This window comes from Magnolia sinica, chromosome 14, assembly GCF_029962835.1.
Source record: "Magnolia sinica isolate HGM2019 chromosome 14, MsV1, whole genome shotgun sequence".
Classification (NCBI taxonomy): Eukaryota; Viridiplantae; Streptophyta; class Magnoliopsida; order Magnoliales; family Magnoliaceae; genus Magnolia; species Magnolia sinica.
Genome location: NC_080586.1, coordinates 17,468,237 through 17,493,692, shown reverse-complemented (window position 1 = coordinate 17,493,692; position 25,456 = coordinate 17,468,237). Strand labels below are relative to the sequence as shown.

The 25,456-nt window shown below is 37.6% G+C and overlaps 1 protein-coding gene across 1 annotated transcript in view; it reads left to right on the top strand.

Annotated features, from left to right (window-relative positions):
* Positions 1-25,456, top strand: part of LOC131224864 (uncharacterized) — a 95,517-nt gene that overhangs the window by 11,388 nt on the left and 58,673 nt on the right. The window contains exons 3-11 of the mRNA XM_058220295.1: positions 2,839-2,987; positions 3,079-3,160; positions 3,854-4,272; positions 15,585-16,017; positions 16,119-16,342; positions 19,079-19,274; positions 19,449-19,594; positions 19,679-19,853; positions 20,010-20,063. Of these exons, the coding sequence (XP_058076278.1) occupies positions 2,839-2,987; positions 3,079-3,160; positions 3,854-4,272; positions 15,585-16,017; positions 16,119-16,342; positions 19,079-19,274; positions 19,449-19,594; positions 19,679-19,853; positions 20,010-20,063 (1,878 nt within the window). The remainder of the gene's footprint in view (positions 1-2,838; positions 2,988-3,078; positions 3,161-3,853; positions 4,273-15,584; positions 16,018-16,118; positions 16,343-19,078; positions 19,275-19,448; positions 19,595-19,678; positions 19,854-20,009; positions 20,064-25,456) is intronic.

Below are 25,456 nucleotides of genomic sequence, written 5' to 3'. Positions count from 1 at the left end.
TATGGTCGTTGGGCAAGTCTGACCACTTTTCGGTTTGCTCCTTTTACAACATGCTTGAAAGTTCCCCTTTAGATGCTAGTGATAGTTATACGTCGTTTATTTGGTCTTATGCGGCCCCTCTTAAGATCACGACATTTGTGTGGTTGGTGGGGAGGGATCAGGTTCTAATAATTGATAATCTTCGGAAGAGGTCGATGGTGTTGCCTAATTGAGTGATGTGTATGCGGGGTGTGGAGATAGTGGATCACATGTTTATCCATTATTCATTCTCTATGAAGGTGTGGGAGGGAGTTGTGGTCTCGTTTGGTATGTCATGGGTCATGCTAGGAACCATTGTAGAAGCCTTGGGAAGAAGGAGAGGGTGGTGTGGAGATTAGCCATGCTGGTAGTCATTTGGGCCATTTGGGCGGAAAGGAATAACCGGAGTTTCCAGAACATATGTGGGTCGTGCAAGATGTTTATAAAAGAATAAGTCATCTAGCCTTAGGGATTTTGGCCAGGATGATTGGCCTTTGTTTTTTGTGCTGTAGTTGTTATTCTTTGAGCTTTTTGGTCCCCTTTGAATAAAATTACATTACTCTAAAAAAAAGAAAAGAAAAAAGAAACCTACTCCGGTAGGGATTTGAACGAGAGGACGGACAGTTATAATAGTTGGCGTAACTTGGATATGAATTGGAAGGTGGATAAGGAACCATTATAACAAGTACATGACTCTAAATAGAGGTATTGATAATATAAAAGGAGTATTTGTATGAAGCTTAGGAATATCCACCTCAAGAAGACATCTCAACAAGAACTCTATCGGAAAAGTTGACAGTTATGGGGTATTTGCAGGACTTTGGGAATTTTCCTGGGCATCAGGGGAAATTGGGATTTAGGTTTTTTGGGATTTGGGGGATTTTGGGGTAGGATTAGGGCTCTGGGTTCCTAGATATGGGGTTGGGGCTTGGAATGAGGGTATTTATTGCAGCTTGGTCTTAATTGGGGAATGCAAGAAAGAGTAGGAGAAGAGAAAGAGACAAATCCAATGAAAACCCTTTCTCTGATTCATGAGGCAAATAGAAGTGAAACAATCTAATTGCAGAAATCTAACGTAGTACATACTAGATCTGAAGCTGCAAACAATTCAGGAAACCCAGGAAAATCCACACTGGAAGCTGAGAAATAAATAAAGGACTGCGAACTGATTGTTTAACACCTGCTACTCTGGAACTAGTATTCGCCACAAAGAATCAGCCCCCTTCACTGCTACCACATGAAGGAACTTCCGAATTTTATTCCTGAAGGAATAACGTAACCTGTGTATGTGCATATTGGTAATTAGCCTATTTATAGGCTTGAGTACTTAAGTATCCTCTTAGCATTCAACTAATTCTTGATTGGTGTAAACACCCACCTATTATTAACATAATTATCAATCCCTAGAAAATAGGAAAACTCAAACTAAAGCACTTAATTCAACTCTAACAGCAACTAGAGACATCTAAATGAACCAGGACTTCAACATACACCTTGTGGATAGGTTTTATTGAGCCATAAACAGAACTGCATGTCTAGAATGCTGTATGGTTGGCATACGATGGGTATCTGACCATATGCAGAGTATTTTAAGGACTCCTGTGGCCCATAGTTGATCCAGTTAGGTTAAATAGACCTAACAGTCCTGATACATGAACAACTGGGTCCATTTTCGACTTCCTATGATGCACAGGTGTAATCTAAGGCCCTGATGCATTAGTTGTAAAGATTTGTCAGGAAGGGAAGGGTTCAGAATTTTTAGGTTTGTTGATGTTTGGAAGGGAAGAGTTCTAAACCTTTAGGTGGTCCAAGTTTAAGATTTTGTCAGCCATTGCTGTCTAACAGAAGGATACTATTCACTGGAAAGATTTTGCAATTGGATCTTTGTTCCTCTGAATGTGAATATTATTGATGGGAATATCAATAGTGCATCCAAACCTTAGGTGCTGTTTGGATCAAAACATTTGAAAATGGTATTCTTAAAAAGCCATACATTTTGTGGGACCTGCACCCCACACATCAGTAAGTAAATTTTAAAATTCTCACATTTTAGGGAGAACCTGCAAAATGAGAAATCCCTTGCATACTCGGTGCAACCCAAAAACTTTGTGATTTTAGACAAGGGGTATTACTGGAAGTTTCAAGTCAAACGGTAGCTTAAGCAATTTGCAAAATTAAAAAGAAGGCGATTGTTGTAAATAGAATTATTTCTTTCTCGAGTGTCATCGCTGAACTGCTTTTGCTGATATTTATACGGTGCCTGATTGAGTTGTAAACATTGACTCTTACACTTAACTCATGTGACTCTTCTCTGTTTTTTCATTTATACTCTTCTCTGTCTTTTTTTTTCATTTGATCTCTTTGTATTTCACTATTTTCATTTATTTATTTCCTTTCGCTGTTCTTTTCATTTTAATGTGCAAGCTGCATATGTCATTTCAGAGGAAATATTGAATAATAGATTGAACATTTGCTTGGTCCGAGAAACTGTACATGTGGGCCCTATCTTTTGCTGATCCACGTCGTTTATATGGTGGCACTGTGCTGGATTGGGGGATGGAGATGTACCCCCAAATTATCCCCCATTGGATGATTCCAAGTTGTGTCCACTTAGGCCCCTGTCAAGTGGAACCATTGGTTCTGACTCTTTATTTTCATTGGATACATAGGATCATCTGATTGGGTGATATTATGATACGGCCCATGCCTTGATGGGGCCCACCAATTCAATGGAGTGCCATACGTGACCTCATCATTTTGACATTTATCCAAGTATTGCTTTTGTACGTTCTTTTACTTATGCCTCTACCTTTCCTGCAGACCTCGTCATTCTTTCTTCACATTTTTAGGGTCCAGATTACAGACAAAAAACTACTAGTTGGAGGGAAGCAACCTTCTGGGTTATTTCTCGCATCTATATCTCTGGTTCTCAATGAGAAGGCACCCTTTTCAGATAGGAACTTGGCAATGTATGAACTCTGTGCCTTTCCTGGCTTGATTCACATGAGCTATCTCACCCAAGGGTATTTACATGGTTTTCCTTTCCAATTTGTCTTTCAGGAGCAATTTTGTCTGCGACAACAAATACATTCTACTTGGACTTTCTAATGGGTTTTTGCATCCTCTGTCATGGAAGGGAGAGGTACGTCTGAATCTTTCATGTGAATTGGATCAACACTGGCAGTTTCATGTGGTTTATTGTATGTATTTGGTGTGAAGCTGCATTTTGTCTTCCATTATTTGTCAGGAAACCTTTTATTACAAGCAAGTGTTAAAGTAGGGAAAAACCTAGTGTTGGCACTTATATCTAATTCAGTTCGTGCACTCCATCTCCATACTTGTGTCCCACAAGTGTGATCTGGGCGTTCATCTGCTAGGCCCTGGATGTGTTGTGCCTCAAAATCACACTGCTCAAATGATGCTAGTGACATATTGGAGGACTTCTCGTGGATAACAACAGAATGTTAGAATAAAGTTGAACCAATGGCCTACACAATGGAAAAAAATTCTAACAATTAATAGCTAGGATTTTTTAAGGGTTACAAGTGACTGTTAGAAAAAAACATGCAACCAATGGGATTGACAAAATGGACAAAAATCCCACCAGCCATTGGCTAGGATAATACGAATGCTTTGATTTTTGTGGCGTGCCCATGCAGTGTAGGGCTCAATAGACGAACGGAACCGTCCAGTTCTTGTACCTGTGCTGCATGACCTGCAATGAAGTGCTTGATAACTAAATTTGATATATGTGATCAACACTATTCTTGCTTCTGAAGTGGTATTTGCATCTATTATCCTTACTTTTTCTTGTTTTCTATGTTGTTTCATCCAGTTTGGTGGCTCCTTTGAACTTGATGGTCACCCTCGGGGCACCAATGAGACAACTGAACCCATGCGTTCTTTGGACAATGGGTCTTCTGCTTCTGAAGGAACATTAAGAGTTTCAACATCCAGCCATAGTTCTGCTAGTGGTTCTGCTGTTATCCAGCTTGAACTGTCGTTGCCATTGAGGTTACTAGTTGTTTTGTTTTCCAATGGTGAAGTTGCATTATGTTCGATAAGTAAGAAAGGTTTAAAGCAAAAGGATTCAATTAACGCTGAAAGATGGTTGAATTCTGTCGATGCTGTGTGTGCTTCAGTAGCTTCAGACCAACAAATCCTTGCAGTCGGTTGTAAAAGAGGGATTGTTGAATTATATGACCTGGCAGAGAATGCATCACTTCTTCGCACTGTATCTTTGTATGACTGGGGGTAAGTGTTGGAAATTCTTGGTAAGCACAAGAAAGAGGCATCATGAATTTTATGATATGTGTGCTTTACCTGTGATATCTGTAGTGACTTTCTTGGCTATTGCTGTTATGGCACACCTAATGTTGGTGAGCCACCAAAAAAGTACTGCATGTCATTGCCTTCACGTCAAAATCTGATCCCACCAAATGGAGTCTGGCTGCTGCAGTTTGATTTGTTGTTTCTTCTTCTGATCATGTGCAAACCTGTAAAGTTATACATTTTATTGTGGTAAGCCAGTTGGCATCAGATTTGAATAATTTCAAAGCCCAAAAAAAAGATTGTGCTATAAAGTTAGAGATGTAATACTGTTTATTAACAAAAATAAATAAATAATACTGTCAAAGCAGTTCTCTGGCAAGATGATCCTTTTTCTAGCATGCACGTATAATGTAATGACTTTTTTTCAAACATTTGAATTAACAAGCAGTGTAGTATTAGTGCAGCATGAAGAATTTCTTCTGTGTTGGCATCATTCCAGAATTATAAGATATTCAATGTATAGTATATTTCCTTTCAGTATCTAGAATTCCAAGTAGGCTTAAGATTCTATTCTTCTATGCAAAGGTATGGTGGATTAACTACTCTACTGAAGCATGCCCTGTTATAATTCCAATTATACCTCTGATATCCATTAATGAAGCTGATACCATAAGAAGCCTTGTCATGAATCTCATAAGCAAGGAGAACTAGCAACAGATACCCTTTCTGCTTTTGGATATATTTCTACTTACGAAGCTGAGTTTGTTGGGTTCGAGCCTGTAGATAGTGGTAGACAGAGTGCGTTTTGACATTGAGGTCTTAGGTTCAATCCTAGCTTACCTAACAAAATAAAAAAGCTGAGCTTGTTGTGCTTTTATTCTGCTGACTTGAATAACTTTGTTAGAGAAGAAAGTGGAATTTTTTATATGTTTCTTGGGACAAAGTGAAATTTTTTATATGTTTCTTGGGACCAAGTTTTCAGTCACATGTGGTGGTCTTTGGTCCTCCGAATATGTTGAAGTAACATTATTGGAGAAGTTCTTCAAGTGATTCGAACCTCTATCTTTGTTTAAATTATTCTGTTCAATCTGCATGTATGATGTATCCTTAATTTGGATATCAGTGTCGGTTTGTCTTCTGGAATGTGAAACGCTTGATGCTGTTGCATTTCAGCCTTAGCCTTATTTAAGAGTCCTAATTAAATCAGTCGGCTGGGTCAAGAACATCAAATATTCTTCCCTCTGTGCAGATGCTGTTTCTTGTTAACTCTGTGAAATATTCTCAATTCCCAAGCTAGTAACAATCTTCACTGATTCTGTGGATTCACATTAAGTCTGTTGATGTTGGTAGAGTGAACTATGAAGATTCTTTTGTGGTGAAGGAGATTTGTATGGTCCTTTGTGCAATTCCTTTGTCCAATTACAAATTTTGTGGGATGTGGTGAAGTGTGATTTGATCAATTTTATTTATGAATTTTTTGATTCGGGTCATTTGGCTTCAAAGTTTGGGGCGACATTTATTTCCTTAATCCCTAAAAAAGGAGTGGAGTGCTTAAGGGATCATAGGCCAATTAGCCTCTTGGGGGACCCATACAAGATCTTGGCAAATATTCTGGATTCGAGATTCAGCTATGTCCTAAGTGAGGTGGTTTCAAGATCTCAAAGGGCATTTGTGAAAGACAGGTAGATTGCGGATAGCATAATTATCGCTCATGAATGTATTGATTCTTATAAAAGGAAAGGATTGAAAGGTATTATATGCAAGCTTGATATTGGAAAGGCGTATGATTACGTTTATCGGAGCTTCCTTGATTATATGTTATAACAGTTGGGATGTGGGGAGAAATGGAGGGCTTGGATCCGAGTGTGTATTTGTTCGCCAAAATACCTGGTATTGACAAATGGTGTTCCCAGTGGATACTTCTCTCCCTCTAGAGGTTTGTGATAGGGTGATCCTCTATCTCCTTATCTATTTGTGCTGGTAATGGAGGCTCTAAGGAGGATGATTGAACAAGGGGTGTTGGCGGGTTTAGTGGAGTGTTTTCACGTGGATAATTTAGAATTTCAAATCTCTCATCTTCAGTATGTGGATGATACGTTGTTACTATGCAAGGCAGATGAAATGCAAATTGATAATATCTGAACCATTATCATATGTTTTGAGGCGATCTTGGGTTTTTAAAGGTCAACATAAGCAAAAGCGAAATCTTGGGGGTGGGCCTTTTTAAGGACAAGACGGACATCTATGTAGCTTAATTTGGTTGTAAAGTAGATTCCTTCCCATCTTCATATATGGGCCTTCCATTATGTATTGGGAAGCTAACGAAGCACCTTTGGGATAAAGTAATAAAAAGATTGAAAGGAAACTATCAGCTTGTAGGGGGAGGCATCTCTCGTTGGGTGAAAGGTTACCATTGATTAAATCGGATATGTCAAATCTTCAGATATACTTTGTCTATTTTTAGATCTCCCAAATCAGTTGAAGTCAAGTTAGAAAAGATCAGACGAGATTTTCTTTGGCAAGGGTCGGAAGAAAAAGCATAAATTTCATCTTCGGAATTGGGTTGAGGTTTGCAAACCATTATCTCAAGGAGGTGCAGGACTACAAAAATTGGGGATGATGTACATGGCATTGCTGGGTAAATGAATGTGTAGATTTGGGGTGGAGGAGGGTGGCTTGTGGAGAGAGGTGTTGGGTAGAAAATATAGTGTAGAGGAGGGAGGTAGATGGACATAAGTTTCTTCATTGTATATGGCCTTATCATTATGGAAGTTGGTGAACATATTAATGGATAAGGTTTGGGAAAGCGTGGGGTTTTCATTAGGGAATGGGAAGAATATTTGATTTTGGGAACACGTGGATGGAAAGTAAAAAATTGAGTTTGTTATTTCCTCACCTAGCTCGTATTGCTACAAATCCAAATATCTCGGTTGACAGGAGTTATTCGATTCTTGGTGAGGAAGTTATTTGGGGTCCTCCATGTAGAAGAAATTTGGCTTAGTCAGAGGTGGAGGACTTGTTAAGGTTGCTGAATTTTCTCTCGAATTGCCTCCCATCTTAGAGGAAGATCCTATGGTGTGGCTTATTGAAAAATCCAGTAAATTCTCAGTTAATTCATTTTATATAAGATTAGATGGGGGTTATTCTGAGCAAGTTGAGTGTCATATAGCTTATGTTTGGAGATATGGTGCTCCTTGTAAGGCGACGACATTTGCATGGTTGGTGGGTAGGAGAAAGGTTCTTTCAATTTGAGAACCTACATGGGTGTGGTCTAGAAATCCCTAATGTGTCTCTTATGTCATAGCGAGGAGTCAGTTGATCATCTTTTCATTCATTGCCTTTTTGCATCAAAGATGTGGTGCAACTTCTTCCAACTATTCGGAGTCTCATGGGTTATTCTAGGATCGATTGACCATTTTTTCTTGGCTTGGCATGGAGGGGGCAAGAGCAAGACCGCAAATTGAATATGGCGACTATGTTTATTAGCAGGTCTTCGGAATATTTGGATGGAAAACAAAGTCGTTAGAAATCTAAGGGAGAACTTTTTTTAGAAGTTTTTAATGGGGCGAAAATAAATGTAGTTGAGTGGGCATATGCAGCTAATGTGTTCCCTGCTGCCCAATTTCTAAATAGCTGGTTAGATTTGTTGGTGGTAGCTTTTGTTTGTTTTTTTGTCTTTTTCTTTTCTTTTGTATTGTTTGGCCTTTTGCCTTTCAGTATAAAATTTTATTATTATTAGATAATAAAAAACAATTCTCTTGTCCAATTAGCTAATAATATTGAGGACTTCCATTTAATTTGCAAGGTAAGGGTCTCTGTTTTATTTTGCCACGTTTATAAAATTACTACAATTATTTTCAGACCTCTTGAAAATTATTTTCAATTTTCTAAGTGCAACCCACGACCTGAACAAGACCCTGAACATCAATTTCATTGGGCAGGTTGAACCTTGAACTGCTCTGTAGCAATCTAGAAAATTTCCCAGTTCTTACTATTTGCTGCTGAAAACAAGGCACCACTCTTTATAACTCTCACGTCTGTCGCATTGAAGTAATTGTTCAATTCTTCCATTCAGCACCTGGACCAAAATCCCAAGGCCATATATAATATGTCCACCTGAAAGTGGATGAGACTGCACACACATACAACGTACACAACATGCTCATGAGCATTTCGAGAATTAAAGTCTCTTGGTAGCTTTTTTCCCCCCTTAATTGGCAACAAAGATTTTATTCAAGAAACTATGAGGAAAGATACAAAGATCCATCAATGCAATGGATTATTAATGCAGGGGCATTTTCACACCGGGCTCGAGTGGGGTTGCCTGTGGGATGCAGGGGCACACTCGAGGTGGGCGGCCTGTGTGAGGCGGGTGGCTCGTGTGAGGCGGTACCTATGTGATTTGGGGCCCAAGAGGGGGGTTCGGATGATGTCCTAACCCATGCGATGTGGGGCCGGGGCTATAAGATAAAGGGATTGATTCGCCATGCTCTAACAGTTCGAGCCTTTAGAGAAAGTGGTTAATTGTCTCAAATTGGTATCAGAGCGGGAGGTCTCATGTTCAAGACTCCTCACCGGAGGTGATTAATGCAGGGACATTTTCACACCGGGCTCGAGTGGGGTTGCTTGTGGGATGCAGGGGCACACTCGTGGTGGGTGGCCTGTGTGAGGCGGTACCCATGTGATTTGGGGCTCACGAGGGGGGTTCGGTCGAGGTCCTAACCCATGCGATGTGGGGATTGGGATATGAGATAAAGGGATTGATTCACCATGCTCTAACAGTTTGAGCTTTTAGAGTAAATGGTTAATTGTCTTGCATCAATTATAGTCATTGACACAGAGATGTTTTTTGGACCTAGTGTTGTCAAAATCCTACAATTTATGATTTGAGTCGAATCTTAAGCAAAATGATTTAAATCACACCTTGAATCCCTTTTTATATGAATCTTATGATTTTATGATTTGAATCCTACGATGAACGATTCAAATTATACTTATTTTCTTCTATTTTAAGCTTCACTTGTTTTTCATTTTACGTTTTTTAAATCAGTGGGCGCTTTAAGAATTGTTTAGAAAAAAGCTTTCAAAAAGAAAAAAGAATCGTATAGCAAAGGTAAATTATTTTATTTTGTTCTTGTTAAGAGATTAAATGATATATTCTCTTCAACGTTAAATCATATAGCTTTTTTTTTTTTAATATATATATAAATGATTTCTTCTTAACTAGTCGAAATATCAAATTGATGTATGCTTTATTTGGAATGTTTTTAAAGGATTGTTACGATCAAGTTGACTTATATATATATATATCTATATATATATATATATATATATATATATATATATTGTGAAATAATGGTTAGAAATAAAAATACCCTACTTCATCGATCTACATAATCAAATGTTGCTTTTCCAATGTGATTCTACATTTAAGAAAGGTAACAAGAACATAAATTATTAAAGGAACGTTGTATGTTTTGTAAGGAAAATTTCTTGAAAGACGGAAAAAAAGAAAAGAAAAGAATCCTTTAACATTATCATGACATGGCATTTCGTGGTGCACATTGATGGCTAAAGGATGATTGATGAGGTTTTAATTTTTTTCTATTTTTTTTTTTCATATTTATGATTTACGATATGATTTGTAATTTGATACGATTCAGCCGCTATTGCAATTTGTGATACAATAACACTTTTGACAACATTGGGTGGACCGCATACTTGGCTAAGGAGTGGGCTACTTTGTTAGCCCCCTAGGAAGATGGTGATAGCTAATTTGTGTTCTGGCCCTTCTGGGTAGTGTTCGAAGTAATGGTATCACCACAAGTTTTGTTGGCCTGGTATATGGAAACAATGTTGTTATCACCGGTAATATCCATTGATAATCGGAAATGTAGGGAAACATGAGGAAAATGGTAGAATTTTTCAGTGAAACTTCAGGAGATGCTAAAATATACATATTTTCCTATTTAGGAATAAAAAAATTGCAAAAAAAATGCATACATGATAAGTTTCCATTTAATGGGGGCCTAATACCATGTGTCACCGTAAGAAATCAATCCAACCATCCCATCTATCCATCCAACCATCCAATCTTTCATCCAAACATCCATCAATATGTTAGAATATTGACGACACATGATATTTCACCAAGAAATCATCGACAATTGGAAAGGATAAGAAAATTTGTGGCATCGATATTGCCCATGTTGCAATAACGATAATATCGCAATATTATCAATATTATCATTGACAAATTGAACACTGTATACAACCATGCACCCATAAAAATTTTGAAATGGAAATTCTTTTAATAAACAAAGTTTTGGCGATATTGATACATTGGCGATATTATCGAAATATCGTTGATAAACTGGTGATACAAGCAACGCCTGGAATTTACATAGTTGAAAATATTGGCGATACATTGTCGATATCGATACATTGGCAATGCAAGCGACACCTAGAATTTACACAATTGAAAATATTGGCGATACATTGGTGATATATTGGTGATACTTGTGATACATCATTGATACCTGGAATTTTTTATACTACTAGTGTTATCCACATCGCTACCAGTGTCATCAGTATTGCCACGCTAGAGATACAGATAATATTGGGGATATTTCGATAATATTGAGGATACTTTGAACAATCGTTCTAGGAGGGCATTCTTAGGTTGTTTAATATAAAGGCCACATCACAAGGTAGAGGGAATCTCCCGGAAGCCCAAGCAATTGCATCACAAGGATCACCCTCTATCAAAGGCCCAACCAGTGTTTGAAATATCAGCATCGTGTTACGTATCGCATTCTTGGGATACAGATACGTATTGATTATCACATGGGATATATTGGTTGTATCGCGTAATGTACTGATATTGTTGGAAACATTGGGAAATTGATCGAATTTTTCAATGAAACTTCAATGATTGTTATAAAAAGACATCAATATACTTATAAATCAAAATATTTAAAAAAAGATAAAATCAAGTGCACATAATAGGTTTTCTTTATATGGAGTCCTAATCTATGCGTTGTCTAACTGAATTGTTGCAAGTATATTCAAAGTATATTCATTTAATTTATAAATGTAAGAAAATGTGTGGAAACACAAGCAATACATTCAAAAACGAAAGAACAATCACTAGATTAGGTTACATACATGTTTGAACACAAAGATTGCAACCAATTTGCGAGAAATTGAGAAATTTAGTTTTTGTTTTTTGTTCTTTTGTTTTTTTCAGTTTTCCGCAACTTGGCCCATCTCCTCCAAATCTCGAAATCGAAGTTCCGAATCTATGATTTTTCATACAAAATATGAAAAAAAAAATCATGGGTTTATAACAATTTGACATCGATTTAACATGACTTACAAAAAAGGGATTGAAAATTGAAAATGCTCACCGGATCACACATGTGGGATATATCACACTACTAGTGCATTTCGTATCGCATAGGTGGATTACAAGATATATCGTGGGATATATCGGCCGATATCATCGATATTTAAAACATTAGGCCCAACCACCCATTTAGAGAATATCTCCACACTTCTTTAATAGTAAATAATTCCACTCTATATGAATTTCCCATTCCCACCAAACCATCGAATAAACTGAACTAGATTATACCATGTTCATTTTTTTTTTAAAAAAAAAAACCCCCATCATGGACATCTTGTGGTTATCTATGGAGCTCCCATCAATTGCACTTATAAGGATGGCTGCCTATTATCATTGTCAAACAACCACTTGCTCTAAAAGCTCAAGCCGCTAGAGGATGGCATATCAATGTATATCAAGGGACTTTAACACTCCCCTGCAAGTGTGGGGTGGAACTCTGCACGGGAAGATACTAGGCGAGGGTGGAGGGACACTCACAACTCACACCATAAACGACTCTCCGTGGGAGGATATATTAGGGAGGCATATTTGTTGCTTTCGAGATTCGAACACAAGACCTTCCACTCTGATACCATGTCAAACAACCACTTGCTCTAAAAGCTTGAGCCATTAAAGGATGGCATATCAATGTATATCAAGCGACTTTAACAATCATCAATGGCCCCCCATCTGCTCACAAAGGAGATTGGAAATGGAGATACCCTTTTGCACATGAATGGCTCGATTAATCAAAGATATCTTTATTTTCTGAAGCTCTTGCTCTGGTCATCTTTTTGAATGATTCTGAAAAATACCATTAGTTGGGGGGGCATTTTTGAAGCAAACAGTTTACGGCTAATAAAAGTTTAGATGAAGTTATTGATGATGGCGAACAAATCATCAATATGGTGCCATGATTAGTTTGAAGAATACTGTTGTGTTGTTTCTACACTGCCTTGCAATTCTGGAATGTGTGATGGATAGCTTTGTTATGTTATCCTAGTTGGTCGACTTGGCCTGGAACACACTCAATATTTCTAGCTCGCATTTCGTTCTCTTGTGGTTCTGTTATATATATATATATTTATATTGGTATATAACATTTTTGTAAATTCATCAGTATTTACCAGTTGCGTTAATAACATTCAAACATGCTCAGGCGATGCATCGCTGTCACTGTCGTCATCATAGTCTTAGCCTTGTCCTGGCTATTTGGAATCGGCTTTGCAAATACTGTTTTCCAATCATTCATATCTGAGAGCCTATCCTCATTAAGTGAAACAACTTCTGTATCCCTTTGATCCATGTCCATTTAGAGCTTACTCTCATCCTACATTTAGGCATCAAAGTTCCCCTATTGTGTTGTCTTCGGTTTTCTGCCTACATTGATGGGCCATCTAAAGAGGACATCACTTCACGTACACCTTTGCGTACATATCAGAGAAGGAGGAGGGCCGCACCTTTGCGTACCTATGGCTAGGCAAGTACCCGTGATCGTGCTGAAGACCCCATGCGCATGTGCGAGCATCTGGAAGACCTCACACTGGGAAGATGTGCATGGGCTGCTTTATGGAGGGATCCAGACTATTGGATTGGAAGGACGTGACGATCGGGCCGTTGGATCACATGATCGGGCCATTGATCGTGGATCGTTTACACTAATTTTTCTTAGATTTTATCACATTATAGGATTTAGTTTTGTTTATGTTATGTTTGGACACTATTATGAGTGTTTCTACTTGATTTTAGTTAGATTATGGCTATTTTTATCAAAATTCACAAAACGTGGTGTTTATTGTAATTTTTGAACTTTCTTGGAGCTATAAAAGAGGGCAGGCATGTGACCCTCTCCCTCATTGGATTTTGTGATTAAAAAAAAGAAAAAAAAGAAAAAAGAAAAAGAGAAAAACTCTTGCTTTCTTCTTCTTCTTTTATATTTATGAGATTTGAAGATACTTTCATGTAATTTGGAAGGGAGATTGGTGTTAAGCTAATCTTCATCAACGAATGTGAGGTCTCCATCTATCCCCACATCATCATTTCTTTTCCCCTCCATCAAGGTATTCTTGAAGTTATTCGATTCTTCAAACCTAAGCCTTCATTTTCTCTTAAACCTATCTTTCCCTTGTCTATCTACCATCCAAACCCTAGCCCACCTAAACCCATCCATCCCATGCCACACGTGTGACCGTATGGCCACGTGTGTGAATCCTTCGGGTTGACCGTATGACCACACTTTGCCCTTTTTGGTTTTCTATCATCCTTATATCAAAACTCCTTTCTTCCATTCCCAAAACCCTAATCCTAAACCTAAAATCCTAACATTTTTACTTTCTCAAATTATCCAAACCCTAATTTTTATCTTAGGTTGTATTAGGCATTCTACTTTGAAATAGACTACTCTATGCTCATTGGATGTCCCTACATCCATTACATCGTAGTTTCCTTTTATTTAATGATCTTGTGTGACGATATAAGTAACTTAGGCTAAGATTATGCACAACGTTCTTTTGGTTTTCCTGGTATTCGTGGTGATTATAGCAATGTTTGTGTTTTTTTGTTAATTATCTTAATTCTGCTATTTGATCTCACATGTTATTCGGTTCATGCATTGGTCCTATATCACCATCTCAATTGGTTCTCCACTGGCTATCTGTTGTTGAGGCTAATCTTTAGTTGCTTCAAATTTCCTCTTCGCTCTAATCTTCCCCTATTCTTATTTGCATGTAATGATCAAACAAAACTTCAGAGGCACATCCTCACTTTATGTACCTAGCCCTAATCCTATTGGAAGTGTCCTCTAAATCTCCATCTTTGAATGATAAAGCCAAGGTAACAAAGCTATTCAGTTTGAGGAATCTCATGGCCATCAATTTTAACTATAGTCTCACTATTCTTAATGATGTTGCATTAAAAACACTATCTTGGTTCTTCTATCTTTTAAATCTCGTGACTCTAGAAGTTGCTCCAAACCTCCATTCCATTCGCCCATACCTGGTCTCATCAACTAGAGCCACGTCATTTGAAAACATGTCCACCGAGGTACCTTATCTTAGAAACTAGCACGATGTTGACCATAACCACCAATATATCATCATCACTGTCATCGTTGTCATCATCAATATCTAAACCTTATCCCAATTAATTGAGGTTGGCTACATGAATCTTGTTCTGCCATTCCACTTTATCAAGGCCCATAACTTCGGTTTAACCACAGGTCTTCAAATCTTTTCTTACTATCTCCACCCATGTCCTCTTGGGCTTTCCCTTGCCCTTTTAGAGCCTTGAACTTGTACCAACTCACTCCTAACTACTGCAATTGTTGGTATCTATTGCACACGACCAAACCATCTAAGTCTACTCCCGGGCACCTTATATCTATTGGTGCTACTGCTAAGTTCCCTCGAATGCATTCAATTCTAGTGTTATCCCTCCTCGTCTTGCCACTCATCCATCTCGACATCCTTCTTTCAGCTGCACTCATTTCAGGACTACCAATCATAGTGACAAATCTTGTTCTTGGTAATTTCTTGGCCCAGAAAATTCTCAGTAGATTTTCAAAATTTGAGGTTTTTCTTGGGATATTATTGAGAAAATCTCGCTGAAAATAGAATATTTATTTTAAATTATTAAATAAATGTAAAATTTAAATATATTTTTGAAAAACAATTTTCTTTATGTTTTTACTACTTTTTGGAATCATATCGTGATAATATCACAGCAAGAACCCGATGTTTTAAAATCTTGTGAGATTTTGAAAATATCAGCGATATTTGTCACACTGCCACCAATCTATGTTTTACAAAATTTAGTATGGTTTGATTATAACGTCTTCAGTGGTCACAGTTGTCGTTTTGTTCTCAACTGGAGGAACTGTTTTTATGATTTGTTGATGGCATCCATTCAGGTACTGCATGGAGGATACTGGTTCTGTAAGTTGTATAGCCTGGGCACCTGATAATACTGCTTTTGCTGTTGGGTGGAAGTTTAGAGGTCTTGCCGTTTGGTCTGTATCTGGTTGCCGCTTAATGTGCACAATTCGTCAAATTGGAATGAGTTCCGTCTCTTCTCCAATGGTGAAACCGAATCAAGACTTTAAGTATGAGCCTTTGATGGGTGGCACCGCATTGGTGCAGTGGGATGAATATGGATACAGGCTCTACGCTGTTGAGGAAAGGTCTTCAGAGAGGCTTCTTGCATTTTCTTTTGGCAAATGCTGTCTTAACAGAGGCATTTCAGGCACAACATATGTTCGTCAAGTGATTTATGGTGAAGACCGAGTGCTTGTGGTGCAATCCGAAGATACAGATGAGCTTAAAATATTACATCTTAACCTTCCAGTTAAGGCCTTTGGCTTCTGTGTTTGTTGGTTGATTCTCTAGCTTCCTGCTGGTTATTCATTCAATGGGTTATTCCTGATATGATCATCTTGTTTGCCCAGGTATCTTATATTTCACAGAATTGGCCAGTTTTACATGTGGTGGCTAGCAAAGATGGTATGTACTTGGCAGTTGCAGGTCTCCATGGGTTGATCTTGTATGACATACGGAATAAAAAGTGGCGTGTATTTGGAGATATTACCCAAGAACAAAAAATTGAGTGCAAAGGCTTGTTATGGTTAGGGAAAATTGTTGTCATTTGTAACTATGTGGATTCGTCCAACACGTAAGAACATTATCCTTGTCCTTGCTTTTATTTCAGGCTATATGTTATCTTAATCTTCTTGTAGTAATTGGCGGTTATTGTGGCCACAGTTAATTGATCTTGATGATACCGAAACAATATGTTAACGTGTGCATGCTGCATCTGTGCATGTGTGTGGCTATACTGAAACTTCAACTGTTTTGTGTCTTTGACACCATGTTTCTTTGGCTATAGTGGAACTTCAATTATTTTCCTCTTTCTCAAGTTGTTGATAACAAGCTCTTAGAAATTTATGCATGGAGTTGTCAAGGTGCTGTGGATGTTACCTACTCAGCTATATTTTGGTTCCCAGGCAAAATCTTGGTACTGAAATCAGTATTGTTGTGGGATGTGGATGATTCTCAGCCTTTTGTTATCAGTTATCATTTCCTGCAATATTAGTTATTACATTTGACTGTTTTTTTCTTGGATGATGGTGTTTACACAGCATGTTCTACCATATGGGACTGGCATCCTATGAGATTTATTCATCAAAATTTTCCCCTTAAAAGAAGAGGAAATTAGGCAAATCATATTATCATAAAAATGGGATTTATTGAATGTTAGGTATTATCTTTTGGTTATTTGGGGGGCTAGGAATGGGAGATGTTTCGGTAATGAGAGTCTGGGGTGGATGAGGTAATCAGGTCTATTAAATGGCTTGTGCCGGGTTGGGCGATGTTTGCTAGGCTGGTTTGGCTGATTAAATGGCTTAGTTGTTTCCGATGGTCTTTGTATTCTTTTCCTGCTTTTGTGGGTGCTTAATAAATTCTTTGTTACCTCTCTCAAAAGAAATAAAAAACTGAGTCGATTTCTAATTCTTGAAAATACATTAACATGGCATTTTGAAGAATTGGTGCTAAGAGAAAAAGCAACGTCACACCATTGAATATGTGTATTTAATCTGCTAAAGCACAATATTATCACAATATTTGATAGAGATTTGTTTAGGTCACCTGACGTTCACAAAATTCATGAGTACATTTGTGATGCTATTTTTAAATATATAGTCAATCTCTAGAAAACGTTCGTAAGCTTTTTGTTTGGCCCAATAGATTGCGCATGTGGGGATGGGGTCCACAATCTATTGATCCAGATCATTCATATGGCGTGTCTCATGCAATTTTTAAATAGCGGTAGCGTGTGGTGTAGCATTCAACTCATTGTAGCACACAGCGTAAGCTATACGATTCTTATATTTTTTTAATTTAAAAATAGGAAAATATGATAAATAGTAAGAAAAAACAATATATCTATATATATATATATATATATATATATATATATATATATTAAAATGATTCATTTTTTCAAGTATAAGCATGTTCAAACAAGTTATATGAAGTATCATTTATCAAAAACCAATCCACATATATAAACCAAATCAAATCATTATCATATCAACAACTTTCTAAGCAAACCACTTAAATTAATAATGTCTAATTGAAATCATGAGTCACAAGTATGAAAAGAAATTAAAATCCCACAGGTTGAGAGTATTAAGTACAAAATACAAAATACATATGCTATGCGCATGCTTCATATTCTACGACCCCTATAGCGTACACTACAGGGGATTTACACTATTTGCTAATGCTACATAGTGTCGACACTATGCAGCAGACGCTACTGCTATGCTACAGGCGCTATCCAAAACACTGGTCCCATGGTGGTTGCTTGATGGGTTATCATAAACCTCTATAATCTGGTGATCCTAACCATTCAATTTGGACTTCTCAAATCTGAACTTTGATTATAGTTGTCGATTTTCATTGGATGGCTAGGATCGTTTTGTAGGTGAGATATTAGTTGGTCCATTGCATGATGAGGCCCATCGGATCAATGGATTAGATTATGGAAAGGTTGGTAGCATCTCTACCATTTCTGGGTCAGAAATAAATTCCATTTCTATCGATCAAGTATGGTATAATACCTCTGGAGTTTCCGCATGCAACTTCACACTTGGTAGAAAACAACATTTGGAAAATTGTCACTCGACTGACATTCACAGTGTGGTCTACAATTTATTTGGTGTCACAATCCTAATTTTTTGGTTTTATTTTCAACAAATCCTCAGATGTGCCTTGTTGAATATCCTTTAGGACTTGGTGAAGTATCTCCAGACTTGATTTTCTCCAAGACCTGAGCAAGTGCTTTTCTGGTCTATGTACAACCAATAAGTTATGAATGATTCTGGGTTTTGGTTCGTTTAGTTTACAAAAACACAGTTGAAAATTGGAACTTATGCAGGAAAGAGGGGAGGGGATTGAGTTGTATTGGTCAATGGGTCATGTTAAAATGCATGAAGGATCTGGTCTATTGACAAAGTTCGTTCTTTTAATCCAGGAAATGTGTTGTCCTTTGAAATCCTAGGATAGAAAGCAAAAAGGGGCTTCTTGTTGAAATTTGCAAAGTTCCATTAATGTCATTTCTTCAGCCTTAGTTGCATTGGTGATTTTATGTATAATCTTGTTTCTTCAAGATGGTGTTTTTATTCATATAGCCTTTGATGGGGGACATTCTAGCTTGAGATGGTATCTAATCAATAGTCAGTTTTTGATTGGGTTAGCTGACATCCTGACGTGTGCATGCTTCTAATTGATTGCTACATTGACGTCCAAAAACTTGTTTGATATTTTGTTTCTCTCTGTAATGTTATTGGTATTTATTACAATTCAATCATTCAATCCTAGCTGTAAATCACTTGATTCCTTGCAGGTATGAATTGCTCTTTTATCCAAGATATCATCTTGATCAGAGCTCTTTACTTTGTCGGAAACCATTGCTTGGCAAGCCAATGGTAATGGACGTGTTTCAAGATTATATACTTGTTACATATCATCCATTTGATGTTCACATATTCCATGTTAAAATCTCTGGTGAATTGTCACCTTCGAGTAATCCAGTTTTACAGGTAAGAGGAAATTTTCTCAGATGCATTTATTTTTGTGATTTACTGGGATAGTTAAAAAAAAAATTCCTAAAAGTTTCTAGCTGCTAAGATTTTGGGTTATGCTTTGGAATGGAAGGCACTAGCTGTATAACAACTGTATATTCTATACATTTTAAGTGATAAAATGACAAACAGCTTTCTACAGTACGAGAGCTTTCAATCATGACCGCAAAGAACCATCCTGCAGCAATGCGTTTCATCCCTGATCCACTGCCAAGAGAAGGTATCTCAGAGAACCATTTCGCATCTACTTCAGGTTCCTCATTTGGACAACCTGCTAGGTATTTATCCTCACCCTACCAATGATAATTGAACTTCCTTCCACCTCATAACTGGCAACTAAACAGGCATGAAAATGATGTCAGATGTTTAATATTGCGGACAAATGGCGAGCTTTCATTACTTGATTTGGATGATGGACGTGAGCGAGAGCTTGCTGATTCAGTTGAACTCTTTTGGGTTACTTGTGGAGAATCAGAGGAGAAGGCAAATCTGATTGAGGAAGTTTCGTGGTTAGATTATGGTCACCGAGGAATGCAGGTAAAAGGCTTTGTGGGACTAGTGCTTTTCCTTTCTGGGTACTAGTGATATTATACTGTCAATAACTCATTAAATTCTTCACCATATCTCTTCGACTTAATATTTCTGCATTTTACTTTTCTGATATAAATTTTTCTTCGAAGCTTACCATTACAGGTCTGGTATCCATCTCCTGGAGTTGACCCCTTTAAGCAGGAGGATTTCTTGCAGGTAATTATTTTCTCCATGGAATACTAAAACTTTTGCTTCGGCACTGGCCATTTCCTAGTTACCTCATAGAATGGAGTAATCTCGTAGTGTTTATGTATGGATTACTTCTGTTATTATTGCCTGTTCCTTTTTGAATCATGCTTTAGAAATTTCATAGGACTTCAGATTAGTGACAGTAGTAAACAGAAGAGGGGAAAACCATATCTTCTTATTTTTTTCAATTTCTTTTGTCATAGGATATGCTTTGCAATCAATTTGCTATTCTTTAGCAAACTTTGGCAGCAATGTTAAATTTTTTGTTTTGTGGACCACCCTCTTCTGGCATATATCTGACCCTTCTTAGTAAACAACTCCTATCCTCCATTCCTCCCGTTGCCAATTTGATTTCATTTGTTTCTATTTATTTATTTATTCGTTTTTCCGTGCATTGCAGAGTGAGAGGTCACACTTACCAGTGAAGCCTACTGGTCTATGGAATTGGCAACAGTTTTGAGCAAAAATTTCTTAGGAGCTTGTACTTTTAGTGACATCTATTTATGAATCATAATCTTTGTTCCTTTCATACTTTCGTTCTTAAAAAGATTTATGCTTGTTTGAGATAGTAAACGTAGAATCAGTGTTCGAAATATCGGTATCGCACAATGTATCGCACCCTTGGGATACAGATATGTATCGGTTATCGCATGGGATATATCGTTTGTATCGCATAATTTATCGCACTTTTGGGAAACATGGGGAAACATTAAGATAATTGTTGATTTTTTCAATGAAACTTCAGGGATTATTTTAAAAGACCCTAATACACACTTTTAAATCATAAAATCTGAAAAAAGAAATGGTCATAATAGGTTTCCTTTGTATATTGTACTAAGATATGCGCTGTGTGATTGAACTATGACAACTATATTCACTATCCACCCCATCCATCCGTTTTTTCATATCATTTTAGGACATTATTCAAAAAAAAAAATGAAGCAGATCCAATAATCAAGTGGACCGTACCATAGGAAACAATGATGATTGACCATTAGTGGGCCACAAAGGTTAGATCAAGCTGATAATTGTTTTTTCTCTTCATTCAAACTTACGTGAAGTTATCAATAAATTAAGTGCCTAATAAAATATAGAGAAAATCAAGGTGCACCCTAAAAAGTTTTTAATGGTACCGTGTTCAACCACCATTGTTTCCTTGAGTATAGTCCACTTGAGACGAAAAATAAGATAGATCTAATGATCAAGTGGACCACACTGAAAAAAGTAATGGAGGGATTAAACGTCTGCCATTGAAACCCTTTAGGGTTCACGGAATTTTTGGATCAATATAAAATTTGTTTTTCCTCTTAATTTATGTCTTTGTGACTTCATGAACAGATTGGATGGAAAATAAACGTTATGGTGGGCCCTACAAAATGACTCTTGCATTTAATTCCACTGACATTTAATGTTTAGTGCATTTTAATGCAACCAAGCTTATTATTTGGTGTGGTCCACTTGAGCGTTGGATATGCCTCATTTTCGTACTCATATCTTAAAATAATATGAGAAAAGGGATTAACGGTTTGGATGTATAGATACATCACGGTGGGCCCGACCACAGACCTGCCCGTTCGGAGCTAGGGACGGGCAGGGGTAGTACGCAATCCGCGTCCTCGTGTGGTACACCAGCCAATCCGATTCCTTTTGGATAGATTTAATATTATATGGCCCCACAATAATATATTTATTATATCCACACCGTTCAACCATTTGGAGAGATTATTTTAGATCATGAACCAAAAAATAATTAATATCCAAAGCTCAAGTGGACCACACCACAAATAGCAGTGTGACAGTGATTCTCACTGTTAAAACATTCGTACGGCCCACCGTGACTTTTATTTTCCATCCAATCTGTTAATGAGGTCACACAGAGCTGGATGAAGAGGAAAAATAAATATCATATTTATCCAAAACTTCTCTGACCTCAAAAGGGTTTCAATGGTAGACGTTCAATCTCCCACTATTGTCTATTGTTTGGGGTGTGGTCCACTTGTTCTCTGGATCTGTTTTATTTTTCGGCTCAAGCCTTACAACGAGCTGTCCAAATGGAAGAACGGTTTGGATATAACGCATGCCTTATGATGGGACCCACAGCACTTGATGACGTTAACACTCGGTGGTGTACGGTACACCACCCGACCCAAAATCATTGAAAGAGGGCTCGGACGCCCTTGTTTTTCGACGCAGAACCCTAAAATCTCGCCCAAATCCAGGAATTTGCATATCTCACGGTGATTTCTCGACATTTCGGAGAGGATTTCTCCGGATTTCGCTTGGATTTCTTCGGACGTCGATAGATTTCTCTCCTGTGACCCGGAAATGTCGACCACGGCCTGATTCCTCGCCGGAATCTCCAAGAAAGGGGGAAGTTGAAGAAAATTTGCAGAAAATCCTACTTACCTGTCGAGTGGCCCACCTCCAGCCAGGTACGCTCCGATTTCTTTTTCTTTTTTTTCTAATTCAATTTTTTTTTTATTCTCCACAAGCCGGATCCGATTTTCTGTCCGTGCATTTGTCTCCGACGATAATGGAGAGGAAATCTCGCCATATTGTCGATATATCGTGCGATATCGACGATATATCGGCCGATATTGGGATTTTGAATTTTTTGGTATCTTCCGGTGGTTATCGGGGGTGTATCGTCTCGCAGTGGTGCGATACCGATAATATCGGCCGATATATCGGCCGATAGTATGCTTGTTTGAGATAGTAAACGTAGAATATACTTAATCATAATGTGTATTCACACACACTTCTGGAAACTGGCAAATCATATCCACAACGGAATTCAGTAAACATGCAGATTCAGGGTCATGATCATATGAATTTCTCAATTTTCTTTTACAATGTGGTTTGTGTGGTGATGATCAGATGCAGGGCTGTTTTGTGTGCTTTCTTTAGTGTTTGTGTCTTTTGTGTTTAAGGGATTGGAAGTCTTAATGGCTTTCTTTAGTGTTTCTGTCTTTCTTACTTGTTGCAGTTTTGCTTTTCTGTTTTGTTCTGCTGGTCTTTTAGGAAAACTATGGTGCTGGTGCATGATCTCATATGTGGCTCGCATTGAATAAATTGCTATGAATCAGAAAAATGATGGAGAAGATGAGTTACTGATGTAGTAGATGTTCTAGTGACCATTCACATCTGTGGCAGATTCAGATAACAGAAATGCACTTACAGTTACAGGCACATGGCCCATACCCACAAACACACCCACAGCTATAGTTATGACACTCATGCCTTAGTAGATCAGATCACTTGCATGCAAAGCATCTTTCTACTTAGCAAAAATGTGTAGAGATGATGCCCTCCCCTCCCCTCCCCCCCTCTTCCAGGATCCTGATACAGAGATTTATTTATTGATTTATTTTGCACAACAATTTCTGAGTGATTCGTTTTTGTCATTATCTTTTCTAAAGTCTAATAACAGTTTTCTTGCATTCTCCCCTGACAAATTAAGATTTGAAAACCCACAGCTATAGTTATGACACTCATACCTTGGTAGATCAGATCACTTGCATGCATAGCATCTTTCTACTTGGCAAAAATGTGTAGAGATGATGCACAATATTCTCATTGTTTTTCTGCCATATGCTCTTCAGTTTTTTTTTTTTTTTTTTGTGGTATGGTGCTGCAGTCCTTCCAGGATCCTGATACAAATATTTATTTTGCACAACAATTTCTGAGTGATTCAGCTTTGTCATTATTTTTTATAAAGTCTAATAACAGTTTTCTTGCATTCTCCCTTGACAAATTAAGAATTGAAAACCTCTTTTCTGGAGAAACTCCTTTACATACCGCCAAAATTTGCGATGACTCATGAAGCTAGTTCAAAATACGACACAAATATGCTATTTTTGCATTTCCTTCACATGGTGGATTTCCCAAGTTACCTTCAGCTTCATCATTAGGACTGAGCTTAAATCACTGTATGCTTTGTATACGGGTGTTGCTCATTGCTTTCCGTGAATTTGATGATGCAGGTAGCGATAGCTGGATGGTAACAACCACTCACGAATTTCAACCCAGTAGCCTTGGATCCTGCAAAATACTCCAATAAATGCAGCAATAATAATGAAATATGCATCTTCAACACAACAGAAAGTTCATTAAAGATTGCCAGGAATAAGAAGCCTCGAGTGAAGAGTAATTTTGACTCCAAGCAACAAAACCAAGCATAAAAGCATGTAATGGCTCAAGCCCTAGGTCTATTGAAGAGTAGCTACATAATGCTCCAAAGACATCAAACACAAACATGTCTCATGACCATAAAACCCGACTCTAATAATCTTTTAATCATATCCTTGACAAACTCCCAAACTAACTCAATAATAATGAAATATGCAATCTTCAACACAACACAAAGTTCATTAAAGATTGCCAAGAATAAGAAGCCTCGTGTGAACAATAATTTTGACTCCAAGCAACAAAACCAAGCATAAAGGCATGTAATGGCTCAAACCCTAGGTCTATTGAAGAATAACTACATGATGCTCCAAAGACATCAAACACAAACATCTGTCTTCTTCTCATGACCATAAAGCCCAACCCTAATCACCTTTTAATCCCATCCTTAACAAACTCCCAAACTAACTCAACATATGCCTTAATTCTTAAGTTACCTAACCTAACGAAAGTACCTGGTTGAGTAAAACTCTATCTATCAACTAAAATTTCTCCTAAAAGACGGTCAATTAATTCCTTTTAATATAACAGTGAACTTCTTTAATGATTAGTTTATTAATTTAAATTAGGAAAATAATTGTTGTCAGTGTCTCTACATTGTATTATTTCATTGTGTATGATTTAGAATCTATCTTTGAAACTGAAGCATCTTTTTATAACTAGTCTGGAATATCTTGTGAGCATTTTATACATAATATGGGTTAGGTTGGTTTTATTTCTTACGTGGGGAAAGGAACTATTAATCATGCGAAACTGCCACATTATATTTTTGGGTTGCTTGTTAGTTGTTTTCCGCTCGAATCATAGTTGTGCAATCTACTTGCATATCAAGTAGTTTGATTTGGTTATTATATCAAAGAATTTGGAGTTAAGTGATGAGGACATCACTCATGTACACCTTTGCGTCTGCACCGGTTTCCTTGTGGCTAAGCGAGTATCGTTGATCGTGTTGAAGACCCCATGTGCATGTGCGAGCATCTGGAAGACCCCACACTGGAAAGATGCACATGGGCCACTTTATGGAGTGATCTAGACCGTTGGATTGGAGGGACGTGGTGATCAGGCCATTGGATTGCATGGATCACATGACCGAGCCATTGATCGTGGATCGTCTACATCAATTTTTAGACTTTATCATCTCTTTTAGGATTTAGTTTTTGATTATTTTATGTTTG